This window comes from Dendropsophus ebraccatus, chromosome 12 (assembly GCF_027789765.1).
Source record: "Dendropsophus ebraccatus isolate aDenEbr1 chromosome 12, aDenEbr1.pat, whole genome shotgun sequence".
Classification (NCBI taxonomy): Eukaryota; Metazoa; Chordata; class Amphibia; order Anura; family Hylidae; genus Dendropsophus; species Dendropsophus ebraccatus.
In genome coordinates, this window is record NC_091465.1 from 38,413,309 (window position 1) to 38,433,737 (window position 20,429).

General features: G+C 41.9%; 1 protein-coding gene across 1 annotated transcript in view; it reads right to left on the reverse strand.

Moving 5' to 3' along the window:
* Positions 1-4,080: 4,080 nt before the first annotated feature.
* Positions 4,081-20,429, reverse strand: part of PPP2R1B (protein phosphatase 2 scaffold subunit Abeta) — a 28,977-nt gene continuing 12,628 nt past the window's right edge. The window contains exons 3-15 of the mRNA XM_069947735.1: positions 18,815-18,915; positions 14,974-15,206; positions 14,111-14,258; positions 13,724-13,879; positions 12,948-13,062; positions 12,206-12,276; positions 10,401-10,535; positions 9,931-10,104; positions 9,658-9,718; positions 6,993-7,147; positions 6,741-6,883; positions 6,085-6,176; positions 4,081-5,569 (exon numbers count right to left, since the gene is read on the reverse strand). Coding sequence (XP_069803836.1) covers positions 5,553-5,569; positions 6,085-6,176; positions 6,741-6,883; positions 6,993-7,147; positions 9,658-9,718; positions 9,931-10,104; positions 10,401-10,535; positions 12,206-12,276; positions 12,948-13,062; positions 13,724-13,879; positions 14,111-14,258; positions 14,974-15,206; positions 18,815-18,915 — 1,601 coding nt within the window. The 3' untranslated portion in view covers positions 4,081-5,552. The remainder of the gene's footprint in view (positions 5,570-6,084; positions 6,177-6,740; positions 6,884-6,992; positions 7,148-9,657; positions 9,719-9,930; positions 10,105-10,400; positions 10,536-12,205; positions 12,277-12,947; positions 13,063-13,723; positions 13,880-14,110; positions 14,259-14,973; positions 15,207-18,814; positions 18,916-20,429) is intronic.

Genomic DNA, 20,429 nt, shown 5'->3' on the forward strand with positions numbered 1-20,429 from the left:
TTTTTATGTACCTTATCAAAATGATATTTATGTTTTGATTCATTGGCTGGCAGCAGGCTACTTCTGCGCTGCCAATTGCTTGTGGAAGAGGAGGTTCAGTGTTATTGTGTCAGTGCAGAGAAAATCTAATAATTATAGGTTCAGTATTAAGTTAAAACAAATGCCAGAACTGCACATTTACCACATGGATAGTCAAACCTGCAAATATCAATAGTTTCTGCACTGTAAGGCTATGTTCACACACAGTATTTTTGCTCCATTTTTTGCAACCAAAACCAATCAGATTCCACTTTTCATTCCTCACAGACTCTTTGGAAAATGAAAGGTAGAATCTCAGCCTACAGGGTTCACTTACTTTTCTTTGTAACCTTAAAACTGATCAGTCCTTTCTAGTATTGAGTCAACAATGTAAGATTGCCAGCAAAACAACAACAGTTTATGGTCATGTTAAATGGAAGAAAGTTTATTATATGTGCTGCTATATCTTTTTTTAAAGTAATCTGCCACCTACCTCGAGTTTCTCTCTCTGGGAGCTCCATGCAGTAGTGATAGGGACACATGGATATGCTGTAATCTAGGCAAGCATACATTACATTTAATGCGCCACACTGTGAGCCTGACAGAATTGTTTTCCCTATGTACAGGAATACAGAGAATGCTGTCAATCTAAGACAGACTGGCAGAACTGCACAATTGCACAAACTGTTATTAGTAACATAAGGTAATGAAGAGAATAAATGCTTTAAAAGGACAACTCCGGCCAAAACTATTTTTTAATATATTACTTATGGAAAGTTAGGCAAATTTCTAATGTCCATTAATTATGGGAAATGCACATATAGGGCCATTTCCCCTAATTTAGTAGATCAGGGAGACTTCAGATTTTCTAAAAAAAAAAAAAAGTGACGTCACGAACCCGGGGTGTAATTACAATGGAATGTCCAGCAGGGGCGCACTATATATAGAAGTCAATGAGTACCATTGGCTTCTATATATAGTGCGCCCCTGCTGGACACTCCATTGGAATTACAATGGATGTGTATGTAAATGTAATATAGTGTTTTTGATTGAATACATTTATGGAATACTTTGGGGAGCAAGTGTCCTTGCTCCCCAAAGAATTCCATTAATGTAATCAATCAGTACATCACAGTAAGCCATCACAACTACTCTCATCACCTGGCTCATAGCATGAGCAGGTGATGGGAGGTAGCAGCTGGGTTATATGGCTGAGATCGCCACTGCCGTGCAGGGGAGCCGCTCATCACTGTGCAGCAGCTATCATCCCCCTCCGCTCCCCCCTTCTGCTTCTTCCGGGATCCGGCCAAACTTTACACTATGAGGGTATGTGCACACTGAGGAAAAGGCGAGGAATTCAGCTTGAAATTCAGCTTGAAATTCCTCCCGTAAAAAATGTACAGAGCAAAGTCCCATTGTGTTCAATGGGTTTTCTGCTCTGTTGTTCACACTGCAGAATTTCCGAGCAGAATTTTCTGCTGTAGATCTGCTAGAGGAATCCTATAGAAGTCAATGGGGGGCTTAAATTCTGCTTGAATTCTGCCTGAAAACTTTCAGCTACAATTCCTCGAGAATTGCTCAGTGTGCACATAGCCTCTGATGGCGGACTCCCCGCCCGACCGCTGAACGTGTGATCGGAGAGCGGCGGCCTGGCGGGGAGTCAGCCATCAGATAGTGTAAAGTTTGCCCAGATCCCGGAAGAAGCAGGAGGGGGGAGCGGAGGGGGATGATGGCTGCACAGTGATGAACGGCTCCCCTGCGCGGCAGCATCAGCAGCGATCTCAGCCATATAACCCAGCTACTACCTCCTATCACCTGCTCATGCTATGAGCCAGGTGATGAGAGTAGTAGTTGATTGTAGTCCAGAGCGGCGGCGGCGAGCGTTCGGTAGCAGCGGACGTTCGGCGGGCTTACCGTGATGTACTGATTGATTACATTTATGGAATTCTTTGGGGAGCAAGGACACTTGCTCCCCAAAGAACTCCATAAATGTATTCAATCAAAAACATTGTATATTACATTTACATACACATCCATTGTAGTTCCAATGGAGTGTGCAGCAGGGGCGCACTATATATAGAAGTCAATGGTACTCATTGACTTCTATATATAGTGCGCCCCTGCTGGACACCACATTTTAATTAAAACCCCGATACGTGACGTCACTTTTTTTTTTTAGAGAATCTGAAGTCTCCCTGATCTACTAAATTAAGGGAAATAGCCCTATATGTGCATTTCCCATAATTAATGTACATTAGAAATTTGTCTAACTTTCCATAAGTAATAACATATTAAAAAATAGTTTTGGCCAGACTTCTCCTTTAAAGGACAACTCCCACAAAAATTTTTTTTTGCTCATTTAACACACATTACAAAGTTATATAACTTTGTAATGTGGTTAAATACCCGGCCTGGCCCCCTTCCCCCACTTTCGGACCCCCAACCCCCCACCCCGGAAGTTAAGGAATGTATACATTACCTATTACGATCGTCACGGTCCTCTTCTCCGGGGCGGCATCTGGTGACGACGACGTCAGAGCCGAGGGGCGGTCCGGGTCTTCTTCCTCCTCGGCGTCTTCATGCAAAGTGAATGGGGATGAAAAGGCTGCTGGTGCACATGCGCACCAGCAGCCTTTTCATTGGCTGGAGCGCATCACATGGCTTCCAGCTTGCTCAGCCCTGATTGGCTGAGCTTGCTGGAAGCCATGTGATGCGCTCCAGCCAATGACCCGGAAGTTGGAGACATCGCTGGATGGCGGAAGGCGGCGACGGAGAGGCGGACGGCGGGCGAATCGAGTGGCGATCGTCACCGGAGAGATGGTGAGTATGGTGTCTGTGTGTGTCTGTGTTTTTTTTTTTTGGGGGGTCCCGCGGGAGTTGTCCTTTAAGGTGTCAGTATAGATGAAACCTGATTTTAATGTATTTTAGTCAAGAATTTGATATGATTTGAAGTATGATGACGTCACATGGACTATTTATGGTGGAGGGTTTCACTGAACTGGGTACACCTGAGAAAGGAGATTACTACTCTGAAATGTGAAGACGCTACCATTTGGCCTCCCACTGGCTGTGGAGGTCTCTGCTATACAACTGACACGTGAACTTTGACAGCGCCCTGAGCAGGACGCCAAGATGGAGTTCCAAGATGGAGTTCCATTGAGTATCCATCTACACACAGGGGTGATTTATGAAACACTAAATGAATTTTGTAAAAACGGTTTTTACTATTACAAAGAAATGAATACATAAGGAGAAAGAGCAAGTTTGTCATGTCAGTATTTTTATTTATTTCTGTGATTGTTACAAGGGGAGGAAGGCGGCCCCCTATATCGGACAGGACTCACCCGGTGTGATCAAAAGTGTATGTTATTTGATTCCCTTTAAATCACACCCAATCACCAAACACCCACCCAGTATATTATACAGTAGCTGTTATACAGCCAGTCGTATGCAACCTGCATAGTTTGGGCCTTTCAACCCTATTATACAGGTACAGTGCTCTGACTACATCACAGCTGATCATTTTTTGCGCATTAAAGTTCCACCACTTTATCAAATAAGGTGTCATATGTGGCTTAGTGCTGTGTGGCGGCCATTTTTGCTCCCTGGCGGTGTCTGTGGTGTGCAGAAGGTTGTCTGGCAGTAGGGGACTGCTGAGTCGCTCCCTCCTCAGGCACTGCTGTTGTGAAGATTGGGTTCATAGTTTGGCACTGTGCCATTTTAGGTTAGGGACCTACCCGAATCAGGAACCTTGAAGTGGTGTGAGGGCTCATACACTTTAATCGAAATGTTAACACCTGATGTCCGTATTAAATAGTGCTGAGAAGCAGACGGTCAGTGTGAGCCATGTGGATGTGCGGTCATGTCTGGGTTTATTTCTCCATGGAATTACTACAAGCCATATAAGACTGTACAGGAAATTTTAAACTACTGATCATGGTGCAAAAAAACAAATGTTCTCAAAATATATAAGGAAGATTTACACTTCCAATAACTAAAGTGTTTCAGAAGGCTACATTCATGCAAAATATAAAAGAAAAAAAAAATACAAACTCTACAAACGCTATTTGAGTTACGTTTATTTCCTTTATCAAGCACTTACATGACAATTTCTACAGTCAATATTGAGTTACCCTTCAAGGAATGTCCCGTAGCGAGGGGACCTAATTTTTGCATTGGATTAAAAGGCTGTCATTAATTCAGATGGACGCTCTGCCTACAGATATGGAGGTGGTTATTTTATAAGAGAGCACCTTTTCTCCAGGCATTGGCGTGCAAAGCCAACCAGCTAAAAAACAAAATAAAAAACAAAGATGGAATGCTATGTCTACCACCAAGGACACAGCACAAGAGTCCAGCAAACGTCAGTAGATAAGCACTGTCCCTAATCATGCCCGACATGCAAAAACATTGACCACCGCACAGTTGCTATTTCATTCCAGTGCCCACAGCAATGGGGAAAATGTCAAAGCAAAAAGTAAAAGTGAAAGAGTGGAAAGTTTCTGTGGTCTTCAATCAGACATCAAGCTACAGGGGAGGAAGGATACAGCTGTCAGACGGGGAAATATGATGAGAATGTAATATAAAAGTAAGGGATCGTATCAGTAACAGTTAACTTCCTGGGTCTCCTCACTCCCTTCTAGCTAACCACTGGCATTCTGCAAGAGCTTAAAGGGAAAGTCCATCGTTGGTCTCTGTTCTGCAATGTTTGCTGTGTAGAGACGTTGTACAAGCTGGACAGTACAAAAGGTGAGGCACCTATACAACGTCAGTTTCACGCACAAGCCCTTTTCTAATTTATAGAACTTGTGCATGGAACAGGATGAACATGGTATGGCTGTCTGGCCAACCCAACCGTGCAGCAACTCTCGATAACAAACTTTGCAAAACGGGCAGGACTTACGCTTTAAGGTCAGAAATCGGTCTTCTACAGATCCAGTATAGGCTGAATAAACCGATACCCGATGCCCAAGGAGGTGAAGAATGAGCCGAGTCTAAGACACATGTAGCCATCAAAAGGCATTTAGTGTTGGCACCTGAATTTTTGGGAAATATTCACAATCTTTAATTCACCAAGAACCACTTTCACTTCCTCAGGCACTGAAGCAGGTTACAATATAAAATAAAAAAAATCTGATGCCAGACGGGTCAGATTCACATCATTTCGTAGGTCAGTGCCACGTGTTAATCCCACATCTAGCACAGAACACTGCTCTCTCCGACAAGGGTTTCCTCTGGTCCCCAACTCATAGTCAAAAACACCACTAGCCAACAATACACTGACCACCACCAGTAACAAGTAAGACTCCTTTCTACTGCAAATAAAAATAATGAGACTGAAAATGCATAAATAACATAGTAAATGAACAAAAAAAAAAGTCTTTTAGAAGAGGCACATATGCAGGGAATGTGGTCTTCCAACAGTAGTTGCCATTTGTTCCTGTGAGGTCTTGAAAGGTTGTTCCGCAGAGGTTCAAAACATCATTCTACTACATACTGAACATACAATAAGGGGACGGGTTTTCTGCAACTTTTTATGCCAAGGAAAGGACTGCAGAGAAAGAACAGAAAAAACAAGCTGTAGTGAGAATAAAGTCACAGTGTTTTGCATCATAGGTCTTATCGCACATGACATGTGGCTTCATACTGGATTCTTGCACTCGTTTAACAATTTAGTTGTGTATTTTTTTATTTATTTATTTTTTTTTAAGATACTTTGTTATTTTAATAAAAATAGACTACAAGAGTAACTTTAAATCAGGAACGTGTGTTCTTGTTGCTCATTAGAGTTCGAATGTACTTTCATAAGTTTGTTGGGATATAGGACAGACTGGATTCTATAGGCAGAAAAAATATCCACATTTCATCTACAACACGTTTGATGCAGGAGAATAATTGTTTCCAGATGTGACTGTCGACTGCTATGTGAGCCAACAACCTTAGGCAAACATATGGGAAAAGGGTAAAGGCCATTGTAACAAGTCTATAAGTAACAATGCTGAACAAGGTGATCATTTCAGAAACTAAACATTTAAAATCATGTATTATAAATTCATACAGACATACCAGTCATGGCTTCCTGGGCAAAATATTTCACATCCATGTCTTCATCCTGGCCCAGCTTCTGAAGTACAGCCTTGACATCTGATTGTAATGTACTGCAATATACATCAATGTTTGCTTTAATAAATCTGCCTCAAATTTAGGTACAGAAAATATAATATATATCCTAAGCACATACATACACTTTTGAGCTCAGTTGTAATAAGAAAAAGAAAAACACCTTTTATTCAGTGCCAATTTCCTAATACTCTTATCTATTTTATATACTTAAAGTAGTTTTCTGGGGGAAAATTACTGCAAGTCATTGACCATCTGTCCAGGAGAGCCACAACTCTGGAAACAGTGTACAGGAGCCGGAAGCCTTGTGTTGTGGGGGCGTTGGGTTACTGCAGCACTGCTCCCATTCACATCAATAGAAGCCAAGTTGCAGTAACTCAGCCACTGCACAATGCATAGAGCTTTCTGGTTCTGTTTACTGTGTTGCAGGTGACAGAGCTCTGGCATACCCAGAGGATAGGCTAGCAATAAAAACATCCCACAACTCCACTAACTCATTTAAAGGAGATTGTAGAAAGTACTGATGCTTAGCTTTTTATATGCAGACAACCAACCATTCAGTCGTTACTGTACTGTAGGCTTATTCAACCAGAAAGACATACTTGCTATCCAGGACTGGTCCTATCCTTTGTAGTGATTTGGCTACATTGAAACGAACATTAGCCACTTGATCGGCTGCCATCTTTAAAACAATAGGCAGCATCAGTTTAGTGGTGATTTCCTTTCCACATGCTTCAGAGAGGGCCTGTAGAGAATAAAAAAAAAAATAAATAAGTTATTAGTCCTAAAACTTTTTCGCCTAGACAAGCCATATAAATAAAGCAGCAAGTGGCTCAATTGTACAAAATACATACATTAACACAAAACAGAGTTGTCATTCGGTGCAGGTAGTTGGGATCATTCGCCATAGCCAGGACCTTTGGGACAATGGTATTTTGGGCCCACTCTGCTCCAAACTTCTCCACCAGCTTCATTAGATTATTGGTGGCTGCTTCTCGGATTGCATAAACTGAAAAGAAAATGCATACATTTACTGCTTGTAATAAATATGTAATGTGTAGCCTGTGCTCAGCAGTATAAATCCTTTAATTATAGATAACTTTCACCTTACTTTACAATGACTCATATGTATGCATCGCTCATTGCTTTCTGTCCCCAAAACAACAATATCGCTACATATATACATATATTTATGTCACACGCTGGTCTCCTGCCAACTAAAGGGCATGCGCTGGGGACACATGCCTCTCCATATATTCACCTGACTAGATTTTTAGCTACCATTTCTGCCCTTGAGTGGTGTGCTTGGAGGCCACGCCACCTCCTTGTGCAGCCGCTCACCAACTGATGTAAAATTGCTCCTAGATCCTATGCACATCCGTATATACTGGGAAACCCTAATGCTACAATAGTGTAAAAGATGGTGCACTTCCAACTTCATGCTAATTGTATAGGATCCTTTTGTGTTGTGTTCCGTTTTTAGCATAACCCTGCCACCATGTACAATGCAAGACCTTAAAGCGTCACAGTGGTTCTAACTAGAGATGAGCGAACCTGGAGCATGCTCTAGTCCATCCGAACCAGAACTTTCGGCATTTGATTAGCGGTGGCTGCTGAAGTTGGATAAAGCTCTAAGGCTATGTGGAAAACATGGATATAGTCATTGGCTGTATCCATGTTTTCCAGACAACCTTAGAGCTTTATCCAAGTTCAGCAGCCACCGCTAATCAAATGCCGATCGTTCACATTCGGATGGACTCGAGCATGCTTGAGGTTTGCTCATCTCTAGTTCTAACCTTCAAAATCAGCAGGGGATGTGAAATACACCAAGTTTGCAATTTACAGGGTTTTATTTGTGTTGCTTTTTATCACATCTACTGTGTACGTTCTAAAAAAAAAATTCCATTTAATTTTTTTTTTTTTTTTTTTTTTTTAATATTGCAAGTCAATGGAAAGCTAATCCTGCAGTATGGCATACAACAGCATCTGTTTTTATCCCTTAAAAGGGATATGGGCGATATGGCCAAAAAAAATATAAAAAGGTTTTTTTTTGTTTTTTTTTAACATTATAGGCAATGCTTGTTTTAAATCTTGATTTTCTTTCTAAATAAACAGAATTTTTGTCCTTGTAGCCCCCTCAGACACTACTTTAATGGTGTTTGAGGCAGCAACTCTACTGCTTGGCATAGTAGGCCCGTAGTAAGGTTATCATGCAAGGTAACAGTGTGGAATGGGAAGAGACATGGGAAGTATTTTCCAGTGCAGTGGTGCCAGCTTTCATGGGTAAATCGTACAAAACAATAGTGCTCTTGCTTTTTCAGAACACTTTTCCCAATCTCTATTAAAAAAAAAAAAAAAAAAAACATGGCTACAGCAGTATTTCTGCCTTTGGAGCAGACCCTTGTGTCTGAACATGACAGTCAGTGGAGAGAGCCCAGCCACATGTTCCTGTCATGTCCCTTGGGAGCAGCAATGACATCAGGCCAGCCATATTCAAGCAGCAGTTGCAGTAAGCAGTGGTTGCCCGACATGACTCTCCACACTAACACCACCACCACAACAACATAGTATAGAACTGCTGGGGCACATACAGTACAGCAGAGGCATGCATGTCCGCAACAGCTGTCTGTACATGACTCTGTGGAGCCTCACACTAGTAGGAAACAGTTCTCTTATGCCCTCTTCAGTTGATGCCTGGTCCATGGTGGCCAGAGTGCAGACAGCCTGGCCACCAAGCAGAGGAGCCTCAGCCTTAACCACCCCCACCCCGCCTTTGCTGTGGCCACAGGGAGGTTGATGTTGTGGAGCAGACTCTCCAACTGGCTATCCCAGCAGGAGAGAATTTTTTTGTTTTTAGAAAATTGAACTTGCAATTTTCAAAAGATAAAAAAATCAAATTGTGAGCCCCCCCGAGGCAAATTAATTAAATCTGATTAATTGCCCAGCCCTATTTAAATATATAAGTTAACCGGACAACAAGAAAGCAGTGTGAACCTAGCTTTAACAGCATTGAGAAACATGCTTTACAGCAGGCCAATGGACAAAGACAACAGACTTGAGCTGACACACTGACTATTCCCAAGTTTACCAAGCACAATCTGTGACCAGTCACAGCTTTTTGTGAAAAATTAGATTTAACAATGACAAACACAAAGGTTTAATAAGAAAATGTTAAATTCTGACACATAAATGGCACCCTGCTGTGCCAGACATGGGACTTTACGGGCACATTTTAGTCCTTGGTTTATTTATAAAGTTTAATAATTCAGCACAACATTATAGAAGAGGAAGTCTCCAGCCATTAGAGTTAGAAGCAAATCTCCATCGGCCATACAATGTTATCACAGAAAACTGCCAAAATCAATGCGCTTTTGTGGAATCCAAACCAACACATTGATGTCAACTGCAGTTCCCGCTAAGCCCAATTACGATAAGAGAATTGCTGACTGATTACACCAGCCCCAGGAACCCAGACTGAGACAATTAATAACACTATCTTGGCACGTATGAGGCACTTACCATGGTCAACCAGCCAAGCCATGCACAGAGAATTCAGCTTTTCATCAAAAAACTCCACACCCTATAAAAACACAAGTAATGGAATGCTTAAAGCAGAAAAAGAGAACGCAAAATTACATATATAAATATAATAGCTACATTTAGCTTTATAATAACATGTCTAAGATGGCAACTAAGATAATCCGACCAAATGCATGGCCTAACTTTTAAGCTTTGGGTTAAACATTGCCCAAGAGGTTTTTTTTTTATACAATTGGTAATATATACTCTTACCAGCTGACCAGCAAGCAGAGGCATATATTCAATGATGGCAAGCCTCACTCTCCACTTGGTATCTTCTGCCAGCTCCACGATAGCTGGCAGAAGTGACTGAGAAAGCTGGCGGATTCCAATCACCTCATTTACACAGTCTAGGTTAGATATAATATTCAGCCGCACTTCAGGACACTGTTGAAAAGAAGAAAAAAAAAAATAGTATTTAGGAAGTGCAGATTTTCACAAAAAGCAAGAAGACCTTTTATACTGCAGAGAAACTATGGAATTATGAACACTTGCGAACGGTAAAACATGCTGCAAGAGCTGTACAGTAACATATGCATTCATAGCCAGAATAGAGGGATAGGAGGTCAGTGTCCAAAAACCCACGACAGAAGTAAGCGAACACTATTCTCCCCTAAACGACTGACAGCCTGCAGGTATAATGGTGTATCATTTATATACAAAGAGCACAATGGAAACATTACCTCATCTTTCAGCTGCGCCAAGAAGAGAGGTAGAAGGTGCTCAATTGTATTATCCTTGCCTAGAATTGTGGATAATCCCATGATTACAGAGGCCAGAGCGGATTTCACATGTTGATTTGAGTCTGACACCAGCTCCTGAAGAAAATAAAAGTTGTAGGGTTTACGCAAGAGATTTGTATATATAACGCAACCTGCTCTGGGTCTGTATACGATCTCTTTACGTTAGTTTCCGAATATAATTTTCTTATAATGTTTTCACAAGTCTAATGCAAGCTTGAAAGGTCATTTGCTCCAAACATCTGCCCCCATGTTAAAAACCTCTTTTGCAAAGTCATCAGTTCAGACCACAAAATAGGTCAATGACATTGTCACCAACACGTCGGGCTTATTACCAGGGTAACAGGTGATAGGTTACAATGTTAAAAAGCAATTATTGGTCAAGAGATTACTGTATCACATGGTTACCTCTCCAGTTTCCCAGTCTCTTGAAGACGACTCACTACCCACTTAGAACCACATAACAGGCATCTCTCCAACTCTCTGCTATGTAGTGAGGGTCGGTAAGAACTCGAAAACTACTGGTGGGTACTTTTCCCCTCTGATGGAAGCTCTGGATGAACATTAGTCATGTTTCATTGCTCTTTAAAGGGAACCTGTCACCCGCCGTGCCGGGGCAGAGCCCGGCCGACCCATATACTTACCGCTTCCACGAAGTCCCGCTTCTGTACCCGGTACTGCCGCGATATCCCCGTCCGAAAACGTGCGAGCGCTCCCAGAGATGAATCCAATGCCCAAAGAGAATGACGGCTCAGTCATTCTCTATGAGCGTCTGACTCATCTCTGGAAGCGCGCGCACAGCTTTAGACGGGGGTATCACGGCGGCAGGACCCGGTACAGAAGCGGGACTTCGTGGAAGTATATGGTTCTGCACCTGAGGTTGGCTGGGCTCTGCTGACAGGTTCTCTTTAGGGGGAAACATTAAAGGGGTTATCCGGTGCTACAAAAACAGGGCCACTTTTGCCCCGCTCTTGTCTCCAGGTCAGGCGTCATTTGCAATTAAGCTCCATTCACTTCAATGGAACGGAGTTTCAAACCCCACCCAATCTGGAGACAAGAGTGGTGCAAAAGTGGCCATGTTTTTGTAGGACTGGATAACCCCTTTAACTTGAAGGGATGCTAGCTCCAATTGCTGGAGTGAGAAAGCTTCTTCTGCTGGATATCTACAATGCATACTATGCTCTCTTACGGAGCATTGCATTGTACACTCCAGTACATGAAACCATCAAACAGGTGAACCCTACATGGCCAATCCTAATACCAGTAAATATGTGACTTTTAAGCAGTTAGTTCGGCCATTTAAAAAAAAAAAAAAAAAAAAAAAAAAAAAGCGGGGATATAATAATGGGTCCTAACTTACCTCTCTCCGTGCAAGTGGTGGAACCAGTCTCTGGACTCCCACCGGAAGGCATTGACACCCCCCCAAACCCCCACCCCCACCCTCCAGTTGTGTTGCCCATCTCAGTTGATGGACTGTCTGCTCCGCCAATCAGTGACTGGAGCGGTATCCTGCCCCAGCCACTGGAGATCCCAGAGCGGCGATCTGGGGCTGAAGAGGCACGAGGAGAGGCCAGTTAATACTCTTACTTTACCACCTCGCTTTTTTTTTTTTTTTTAACCCCGGACTTCTCCTTTATTGTGCATCAAAGATAAGCTAGATCTTACCGCCGTTACATAACATTTTCATGGTGTAACATATTATAAAGATATTATTAATGCGCCCGGTTTCCACCATGGTGTGAACTCACCTTTACATAGGGTAGAATGTGATTCATGATGATGGCCTCCCTTCCATCAGCAGGAAGATTCTCACAAAATTCTAAGACAAACAAGAGATTAAAATTAAAGTAGAAAAAAAAAAATCTCCAAAATAAAGCTCAATACACACATGAGCCTGTAAAAATGGAAGCCATGACTCCAGTAAAGAGACAATCCACTTTGATGAAAAATAGAGACGCAGACTTGGGAGACTTCTCCCAGGGCTGCATCCAGCTTTTCCAGGTATGTAGCAGTGGATTCAAATAACAGAAGCCTGCCAAGCCGGCGGCCAAGCGCAATGAATTGTCTTTTATTGTAACTGTAAAATCACTCATCTCTAAAGAAAACATATGTACACAGAGCAATAACTCTAATGCATCTTTAGACTGTCTAGTCTAAAAGGTCTGTATCTCATAGATTGGCACTCGTCTAATGAGCATTTACAAGACTGCATCAATTTGCAGACAGGCTTGTCCGAACAATTGCTGGAAGGATTATTCAGGCTTTTCTTTCAATCATTCGTCAGACCTACATGCTTTATTACACAGGAAACCACATGGTCAAGAAATGAGGATATTTTACCAAGATAAAATTATGCGTTTGCCTATTTGTTGCCCCCACTACACAGGGCCAATATTCACCCTGTGTAATAGCGCCCTTAGTTTTAAAATTAAATGTTTGGGACAAGGTTAACACAGAAATAAACCGCAAACCCCAGGACCTTAGCCTCACCTTTTACTTTATGCGCCCCTGCAGCACGAACCTCCGCTTCACAATCTTTCAGCAGGTTCTGAAAGGCGGGGACAAGGTCGTTCTTTGTAATCTCTGGTCCGACAGCTTTCTGGAGCTGAAATACAACGTGGTCATTATTTAATGGTGACTTTCTATTTTTGGATTTGCATTTTGAATTCCACAAACGTAATTCACACACAATATTACAGATAACATGGCTAAAATATACAGTATAAGCCAAAAGAATCAACACATGTGTGGTGCCCTACCTGTGCAAGGACAAGGGTTCTATACGGAATTCATTGGGGCGTTAGAAGCAATAATAAGTTTTCCATATAGTTATGAGCTTATATAGTTATAACGGGTTATTTAGGATTACAAAAAATAAAATCCTTAGGCTGTGTGTGGAATTACAATTCAGCTATCCACACCCAAACTGAGGACAGAAGAGGAGCTGTGTATGGAAGAAAGTAGCCATGTTTTCCCAAGCCTGGAGAGCTCCTTTAAGTGACATAATGCTTGTGTATGTTGACAGAGCATGATTTTCTCTTGCCACAGGATGTAAGGACTTGTACATGTACATTATACAAGTGACCCTGCAATATAATAAGATACGAATATCTGAAGCAATCATGTAAGCTTCATGTGTTTTCTGCACATTATTGAAATTTAGAAGTGAAAAATATTTTTTTAAAAAAACCCTTACGGACAAGAACAAACAAAATACAGGCAAAAAAAAACAAACAAACAATGTGTGGCAGTAGGGAGCTTCTTACTTCAGAGAATTTGTCTGCTACCATATAGCGGACCCGCCAGGACTTGTCTTCAGTAGCTTGGCGGAGTGTAGGCATCACCAGAGCTTCAAGGTCTTCTTCAGGAAGAAGCTGTGCAATGCTTACACAAGCTTCTACTGCCAACAAGCGTACAGAGTCCTGGGAAGACAGAAAATTAAATGTAGCCTTTGCTTACCAGGGGCACCTAAACAAACTATAAGCATAGGGATTAAACTCTTAATATCTCGGAAACGGCGCGGTGGATGAAAGTAAGAAACTTACCTTCTTCCTCAGTGCCGCATGCCCTATAGGGAGCTAACAGCAGGTTAGCTACTTCTATCCAGCTGATAGCTTTACTTTAAGCTAAAAAGCAAAGCCTACCAAGCTTACCTGTTCGTCTGACGCCAGGTTTGTAAACAGGGGAATTATATCATTTTTCACATATTCCAGTTCAAGTACTTTAGCAAACTCCCCAAGCTTGGAAGCAGCAGCACGGCGTACCATGGGAGTGTCATCAGAGCACAAGTTGCGGAAATGTCTGGGAAAAACAAAAATACCCAAGTATTCTTATTAAATCAAGGAAAGATTGCTGAAAAACAGTATAATATGAGAAGTCTACAGCATAGTATACACCTTTACAATACTCCTTTTAAGTCGGGAAAACAAGTGTAAATAAATTCATACATAGGGGAAGACATCATGATACTTTTTTAATCTTTTTAGCACTGAGATATAGCTTTTGTTAATAGCTTTTGTTAATATGTGAATGAGGCTCAAGTGCCTAAGGGGCGTTCCAGAGCACAGCAAGGGCCCAGCTAAGTCCAGCCCATGTCATCCTTATCATTTCCTCTTTACCCGCTTGCATACGTTGACACTTAGGCTTATTTACAGGTTAAGAAAATGGCTTATGTTCCAGTACTGTAAAGGACTATCATTGATCATTGGAGGTCCTAGCAGCTACTCCTCTATCAATCAGCTAGTTATCGCCTATTCTGTAGATATTAGATTACTGAACCCTTAGGGAACAGGTTAACAAGCAAAATTAAAGACTATACTTTCGCTAACTTCTCATCTTTTTATAACCATTTTTTGTTCTTCGTTCCAGCCTTTAATTCTGGCCAAGAAACAATTCACTCATCTACTTAACTTCCTGTCCTTTATTGCTGTTACATTACAATTTCCAAGTGCTTTGATGGCACTACATCATCAGACTGAAGCTTTGATGTGACTGCTGGAGAGCTGAGAACACTTACTGCCTTATCTCTGCCTTGACAGTACTAGACACCCTGGGATAGCACACACTGAAGAGGCCGCATGCAGACGTGCGGGATGTGAACCAGTCTCCGCTGGCCAGGCGTTTCACCAGTGGCACAAAGTGAGCTTCAAGATCAACGGGAGAATGTTCATGAGAGATCTTCCTCAAGGACTCCACAGCTTTGTCACGGACGACCGTCTCCTCAACCGTAGCCAAGCTTTCCAGGGGAGGCTGTAAACACAGAAGACACTACTAGATCAGCACATCCCAATAAAAACACCAAGGTTATATATCACAAGAAATCTCAAAATACTAACATCCAAAAGAATAATTTATAACCAGTAAAGAACATTTCTATAAAGGGAGAAAGTTAAGGATATATAAAGCACAATCCAGTTTGGCCTAGTTTCTGCTTTGTCTGTAGTAACAGATATAATCTTTGTGGTGTCTGCAGTCAGTGCAATTCCTTCCATCTGTCCCCTTTAGTGTCTGCAGTCTAGGAAAACACAATGGCAGATGCAATGGAGACGCACATGACTGCATCTGTATGGAGACACGTAGGTCTGCACACGAGCTGTATACGAGAGAAGAGCGCAACTTGAGCATGCTCGAGTCCGATCGGTCAGCATTTAATAACTGTTGACTTCTTCAGCCACTGATAATTAAATGGTGAACAATCGGACTTGAGCATGATGAAATCTGCTTCATCCCCCTTAATGCCCCCGGACCTACATGGACATCAACGTGGCATTAAATACATACAGAGCAGGCTCTGGAACAGAGCACTCTATACACAGTGACTGTCGACAGCTTTCCGCAGCTGACACCTGCTATCAATATCCAGCATCAGAGCTTTGTTGCCAGTTATTTATCCATCTAGATGCGCTGTCAATGGTGACAGTGACCTATAGACGGTTGTAAGCCGCACCACAGTACCTTACAAAGTCTTATCAGTGCAAGCACTCAGGCCTTATTCACATGTTCCGTGTTTCAAAGACGTGCCGTACAAGCGGAGAAAAAGTTAGAATATTTGCGGCAGCTTCCATTACAGTGACATGAATATTCCCCCATCCCAGCACTATATTGTAGATGAGGCCGGGTTAAAGCCTTATAGTACTTTACTCCAATAGATTTGTACAGCAGTGAATTGTAGATGCATTTTGATCCTTTTTATTTTTTTATAATGGAAGTCAGTGGAAAAACAGGACCAAACAAATGCATCCATTTTTTGCAAAAACGTAGTGTGAACCGAGCCTTAGCCAACAGTGACATTATTTGGCAGCTCTTGGCAAGCAGGTAACACCAGGGCAGTGCACACCACTTATCACTGTTAAATGCTATCTTCATGATGATTTCAACCAACTTTTTTACCAAGTTTTGCTTTGTGGCAATTGAAAGCTACTAACAAACACAGTATCCAGATGTTACACCTAAATGAGAGGCACATAATCTTGGCGTTTAGAGAAGCTTTTAGCACCTGTAGTATTAAGTAGTAAGGGCGTATGCTCCGTTCTTTTGATCACTAGGCTCTCTGTCTGATCGCTGGATCTGGGAGCCATTGTGTGATGACCTGGCAGCCAATGAGACAAGTGTTAGGATGCAGGTCAGGAGAATCCGCCTGACATGGGGAATACAGGGACAGCTTTAGGGAAGGCCAATTAAGTACAGTTTCACTATAGGGATTACAGGCACTTTCCTGCACTGTCCACGGCGTCTGAGCAGCCAGAGATTACTATTAATCCTGCAGCACCATAAGCTTATTATGTGTATACTTACAAGACCACCTGGAGCTGCCTGTTTTGTTCGTGCAGCATCTGCTCCCCACATACATAAATTAGTTTCATCGGAGCTGGTGACGTTGATAAAAATATTTAAGAGCTGCCAAGCTGAACACAAGTTTGGGCCGGGAGCCAGGAGAGTAGGGCCCCCCAGATGGCACCTAATGTCTCAATACCCGCAACGCTTGCAAGCCTCTCGTTCCAGAAGGCGGAAAAGGCTCAGAAGAGATCTAAGACTTTGGCAGCTTTACTTGCTGACGCACAAAGTAGATTGGCAGGGAAGTGGGGAGCCAGATGCGAGCTTTGTAGCTGAAGCCAATAGAGGACAAAAAGGGACAAGGCAACAGCCTATTAACAACTTTAATGTTTGATGGAATTAAGACTAAGAAGAACATAGGAGTCGAGGATAAAACTATTCAGTGCCTAAACTCCAAGAAATACAGTGAAAATAATGTATTGAACAAAGCACGGACTCTCAATATGAGATTGGCCAACTGAAAGCATAGAACACCCCACACGATGGAAGCGTCAACACAGGTACAAGGTGATGTCAGAAAACATACCATCATTAGGGTACCCGGGATATAAATTATCAGCTCTAAATGAGAATACTAACAAAATCTTCATACCCCAATACCACCACAGGTAAGGGCCCTATTACATACACAGATACGCAATGTGAACAAGCACAGGTCTCGCAGGTTGTCACTCACTTATTAAGCCTTATGCTGAATTTCATAATTCACAGGTAGCATATCCACTATTAGGGTACGTTCACACTTACCGGATCCGCAGCGTATTTTCAGCTGCGGATCCGCAGCAGATTTCATTTAAATAACTGAACACAGCATCAAATCTGCACCATCAAATCGGCTGCAGATCTGCTGCGGATCCGGTAAGTGTGAACGTACCCTTACACAGGGAGAAGTGCAGTTGACAAATAAGACCAGAATGAAGCGATTTGCCAATAACCAGACAGTTAGTCAGGTGATCACTGGTCTGTTCTCTCAATAGCTGTTCCATGTAATATGGCCCTAAGTCTGTGACATGGCCAACAGAATCTAAAGATGCACATGTATATCTACACAGACCACAGCTCTCTATTGCCAGGTCACACGGGACAGACATGGTGTGGATTTTTTATCCTGATTTGCAGATGGAAAATTCAAAGTGTTTCTGCAAGTAAATCCATAGTAAAAAAAAAAAAAATATCCACACAAAACCTTCCATAAAAACAAACTTCACTTTCTTTTTACTTAACCAAGGGGAAAATCTACAAAATACAGTGATCCACAGCATAAAATCCACATTAACAGGCGTACATACTGAATAGATTTTCTGCTGGTAAATCAAATGATAAAAGAAAAGGATTCTGAAAGGAGGACCACCCTGTGCAAACCTGTTATATTAGCTACAGAACATACCCACTCGGCCCATCACGTAGGTTACAGGTCAACACTGTGGCCAGTGATTGAAAAAAAGAAGTATTTCATTTTATTTCCTCTGTGTGTCAAGATGGGAGGAGGATATAAACATCAGCAAGGGGCAACGAGTGTCCGAATAGCCGCAGGAAGAAATTGGGGAAGTTAACAGATAATTATTTTACTAACCCAATCTACTCCTTTAAAAATCAAGCGAGGATGTTAAATCTTTTGGTGTGCTGGCAAAATCCCTTGAAGAGTACCTGTCACTAAAATTAACCAAGTTATTGATCACAGAGGGTTTTACTGCTGAGACCTGCTGTGAAGCGGAGATATAGCCGGGGAGAGAGCACGGAAGCACTGTAACTCCATAACAATGTAAGTCTATGAGATTTTTATGTCGTTTGTAGAAAAAACCCTACAAATCGTCACAGCATCTCAGCAGCTGGTAATGTCTTGCTACAGAATGGAAAAGTACATAATTATCAGGAACTTTAATACATATACTAAGTACAGACAGTCTCATTAAAATCCAATATAGATTATTAGTCTAAGTCAGTCAAAGCTAAAAATAAATACTTTATAAAAACAAATTTACTTTTATATAACACTGGCAATAAGACACGCAAGACGCACTTACAAGCAAGCAATGCACAAACTCAGGTCCGCCAACCAGGGTGGTGAAACTTCCCAGCTGCTCAGCCAGTGCAAGGAGCACCTCATCTTCATCATAAATGGTATCTGAAAGATAGAAAAAAAAAAAAAAATTTTTTTTATATATATATATATATATATATATATATATATATATATATATATATATATATATATATATATATATATATATAAAATTGTATATATCAAAAAAACATATATTATATATATACACACACACAGAAAGGTAAAGCAGCACTGCTCTGTGATGTAGTGGGTGCCAGCAGACCTAAGTCTTGACCACAGGCTGAAATAATTAGCGACGAGATAGTCCACGGCACTCCCAGGGTTAACGGTGAATTTAGTGATTTATTCAAGTATACATGGTACAGCACTCCAACACACGCGACGTTTCTGTAGCCTCTGTAGCGCTTGAAAATGGTAGCGTGAGGCTACAGAAACGTCGCGTGTGTTGGAGTGCTGTACCATGTATACTTGAATAAATCACCGAATTCACTGTTAACCCTGGGAGTGCCGTGGACTCTCTTGTTGCTATCACCCACTACCGTTCAAAAGTTTGGGGTCACCCAAACAATTTAGTGTTTTCCATGAAAAGTCACACTTCACCACCATACGTTGTGAAATGAATAGAAAATAGAGTAAAGACATTGACAAGGTTAGAAATAATGATTTGTATTTGAAACAACATTGTTTTTACATCAAACTTTGCTTTCGTCAAAGAATCCTCCTTTTGCAGCAATTCCAGCATTGCACACCTTTGGCATTCTAGCTATTAATCTGTTGAGGTAAGATGGAGAAATTGCACCCCACGCTTCTAGAAGCAGCTCCCACAAGTTGGATTGGTTGGATGGGCACTTCTGGCGTACCATACAGTCAAGCTGCTGCCACAACAGCTTAATGGGGTTCAGATCTGGTGACTGCGCTGGCCACTCCATTACCGATAGAGTACCAGCTGCCTGCTTCTGCTGTAAATAGTTCTTGCACATTTTGGAGGTGTGTTTAGGGTCATTGTCCTGTTGTAGGATGAAATTGGCTCCAACCAAGCGCTGTCCACTGGGTATGGCATGGCGTTGCAAATTTGAGTAATAGCCTTCCTTATTCAGAATCCCTTTTACCCTGTACAAATCTCTCACCTTACCAGCACCAAGGCAACCCCAGACCATCACATTACCTCCACCATGCTTAACAGATGGCGTCAGGCATTCTTCCAGCATCTTTTCATTTGTTCTGCGTCTCACAAATGTTCTTTGTGATCCAAACACCTCAAACTTGGGATTCATCCGTTCACAACACTTTTTTCCAGTCTTCCTCTGTCCAATGTCTGTGTTCTTTTGCCCATCTTAATCTTTTTCTTTTATTGGCCAGTCTCAGATATGGCTTTTTCTTTGCCACTCTGCCCTGAAGCCCAAAATCCCTCAGCCGCCTCTTCACTGTAGATGTTGACACTGGTGTTTTGCGGGTACTATTTAATGAAGATGCCAGTTGGGGACCTGTGAGGCGTCTGTTTCTCAAACAAGAGACTCTAATGTGCTTATCTTCTTGCTTAGTTGTGCAACGCGGCCTCCCACATCTTTTTCTAC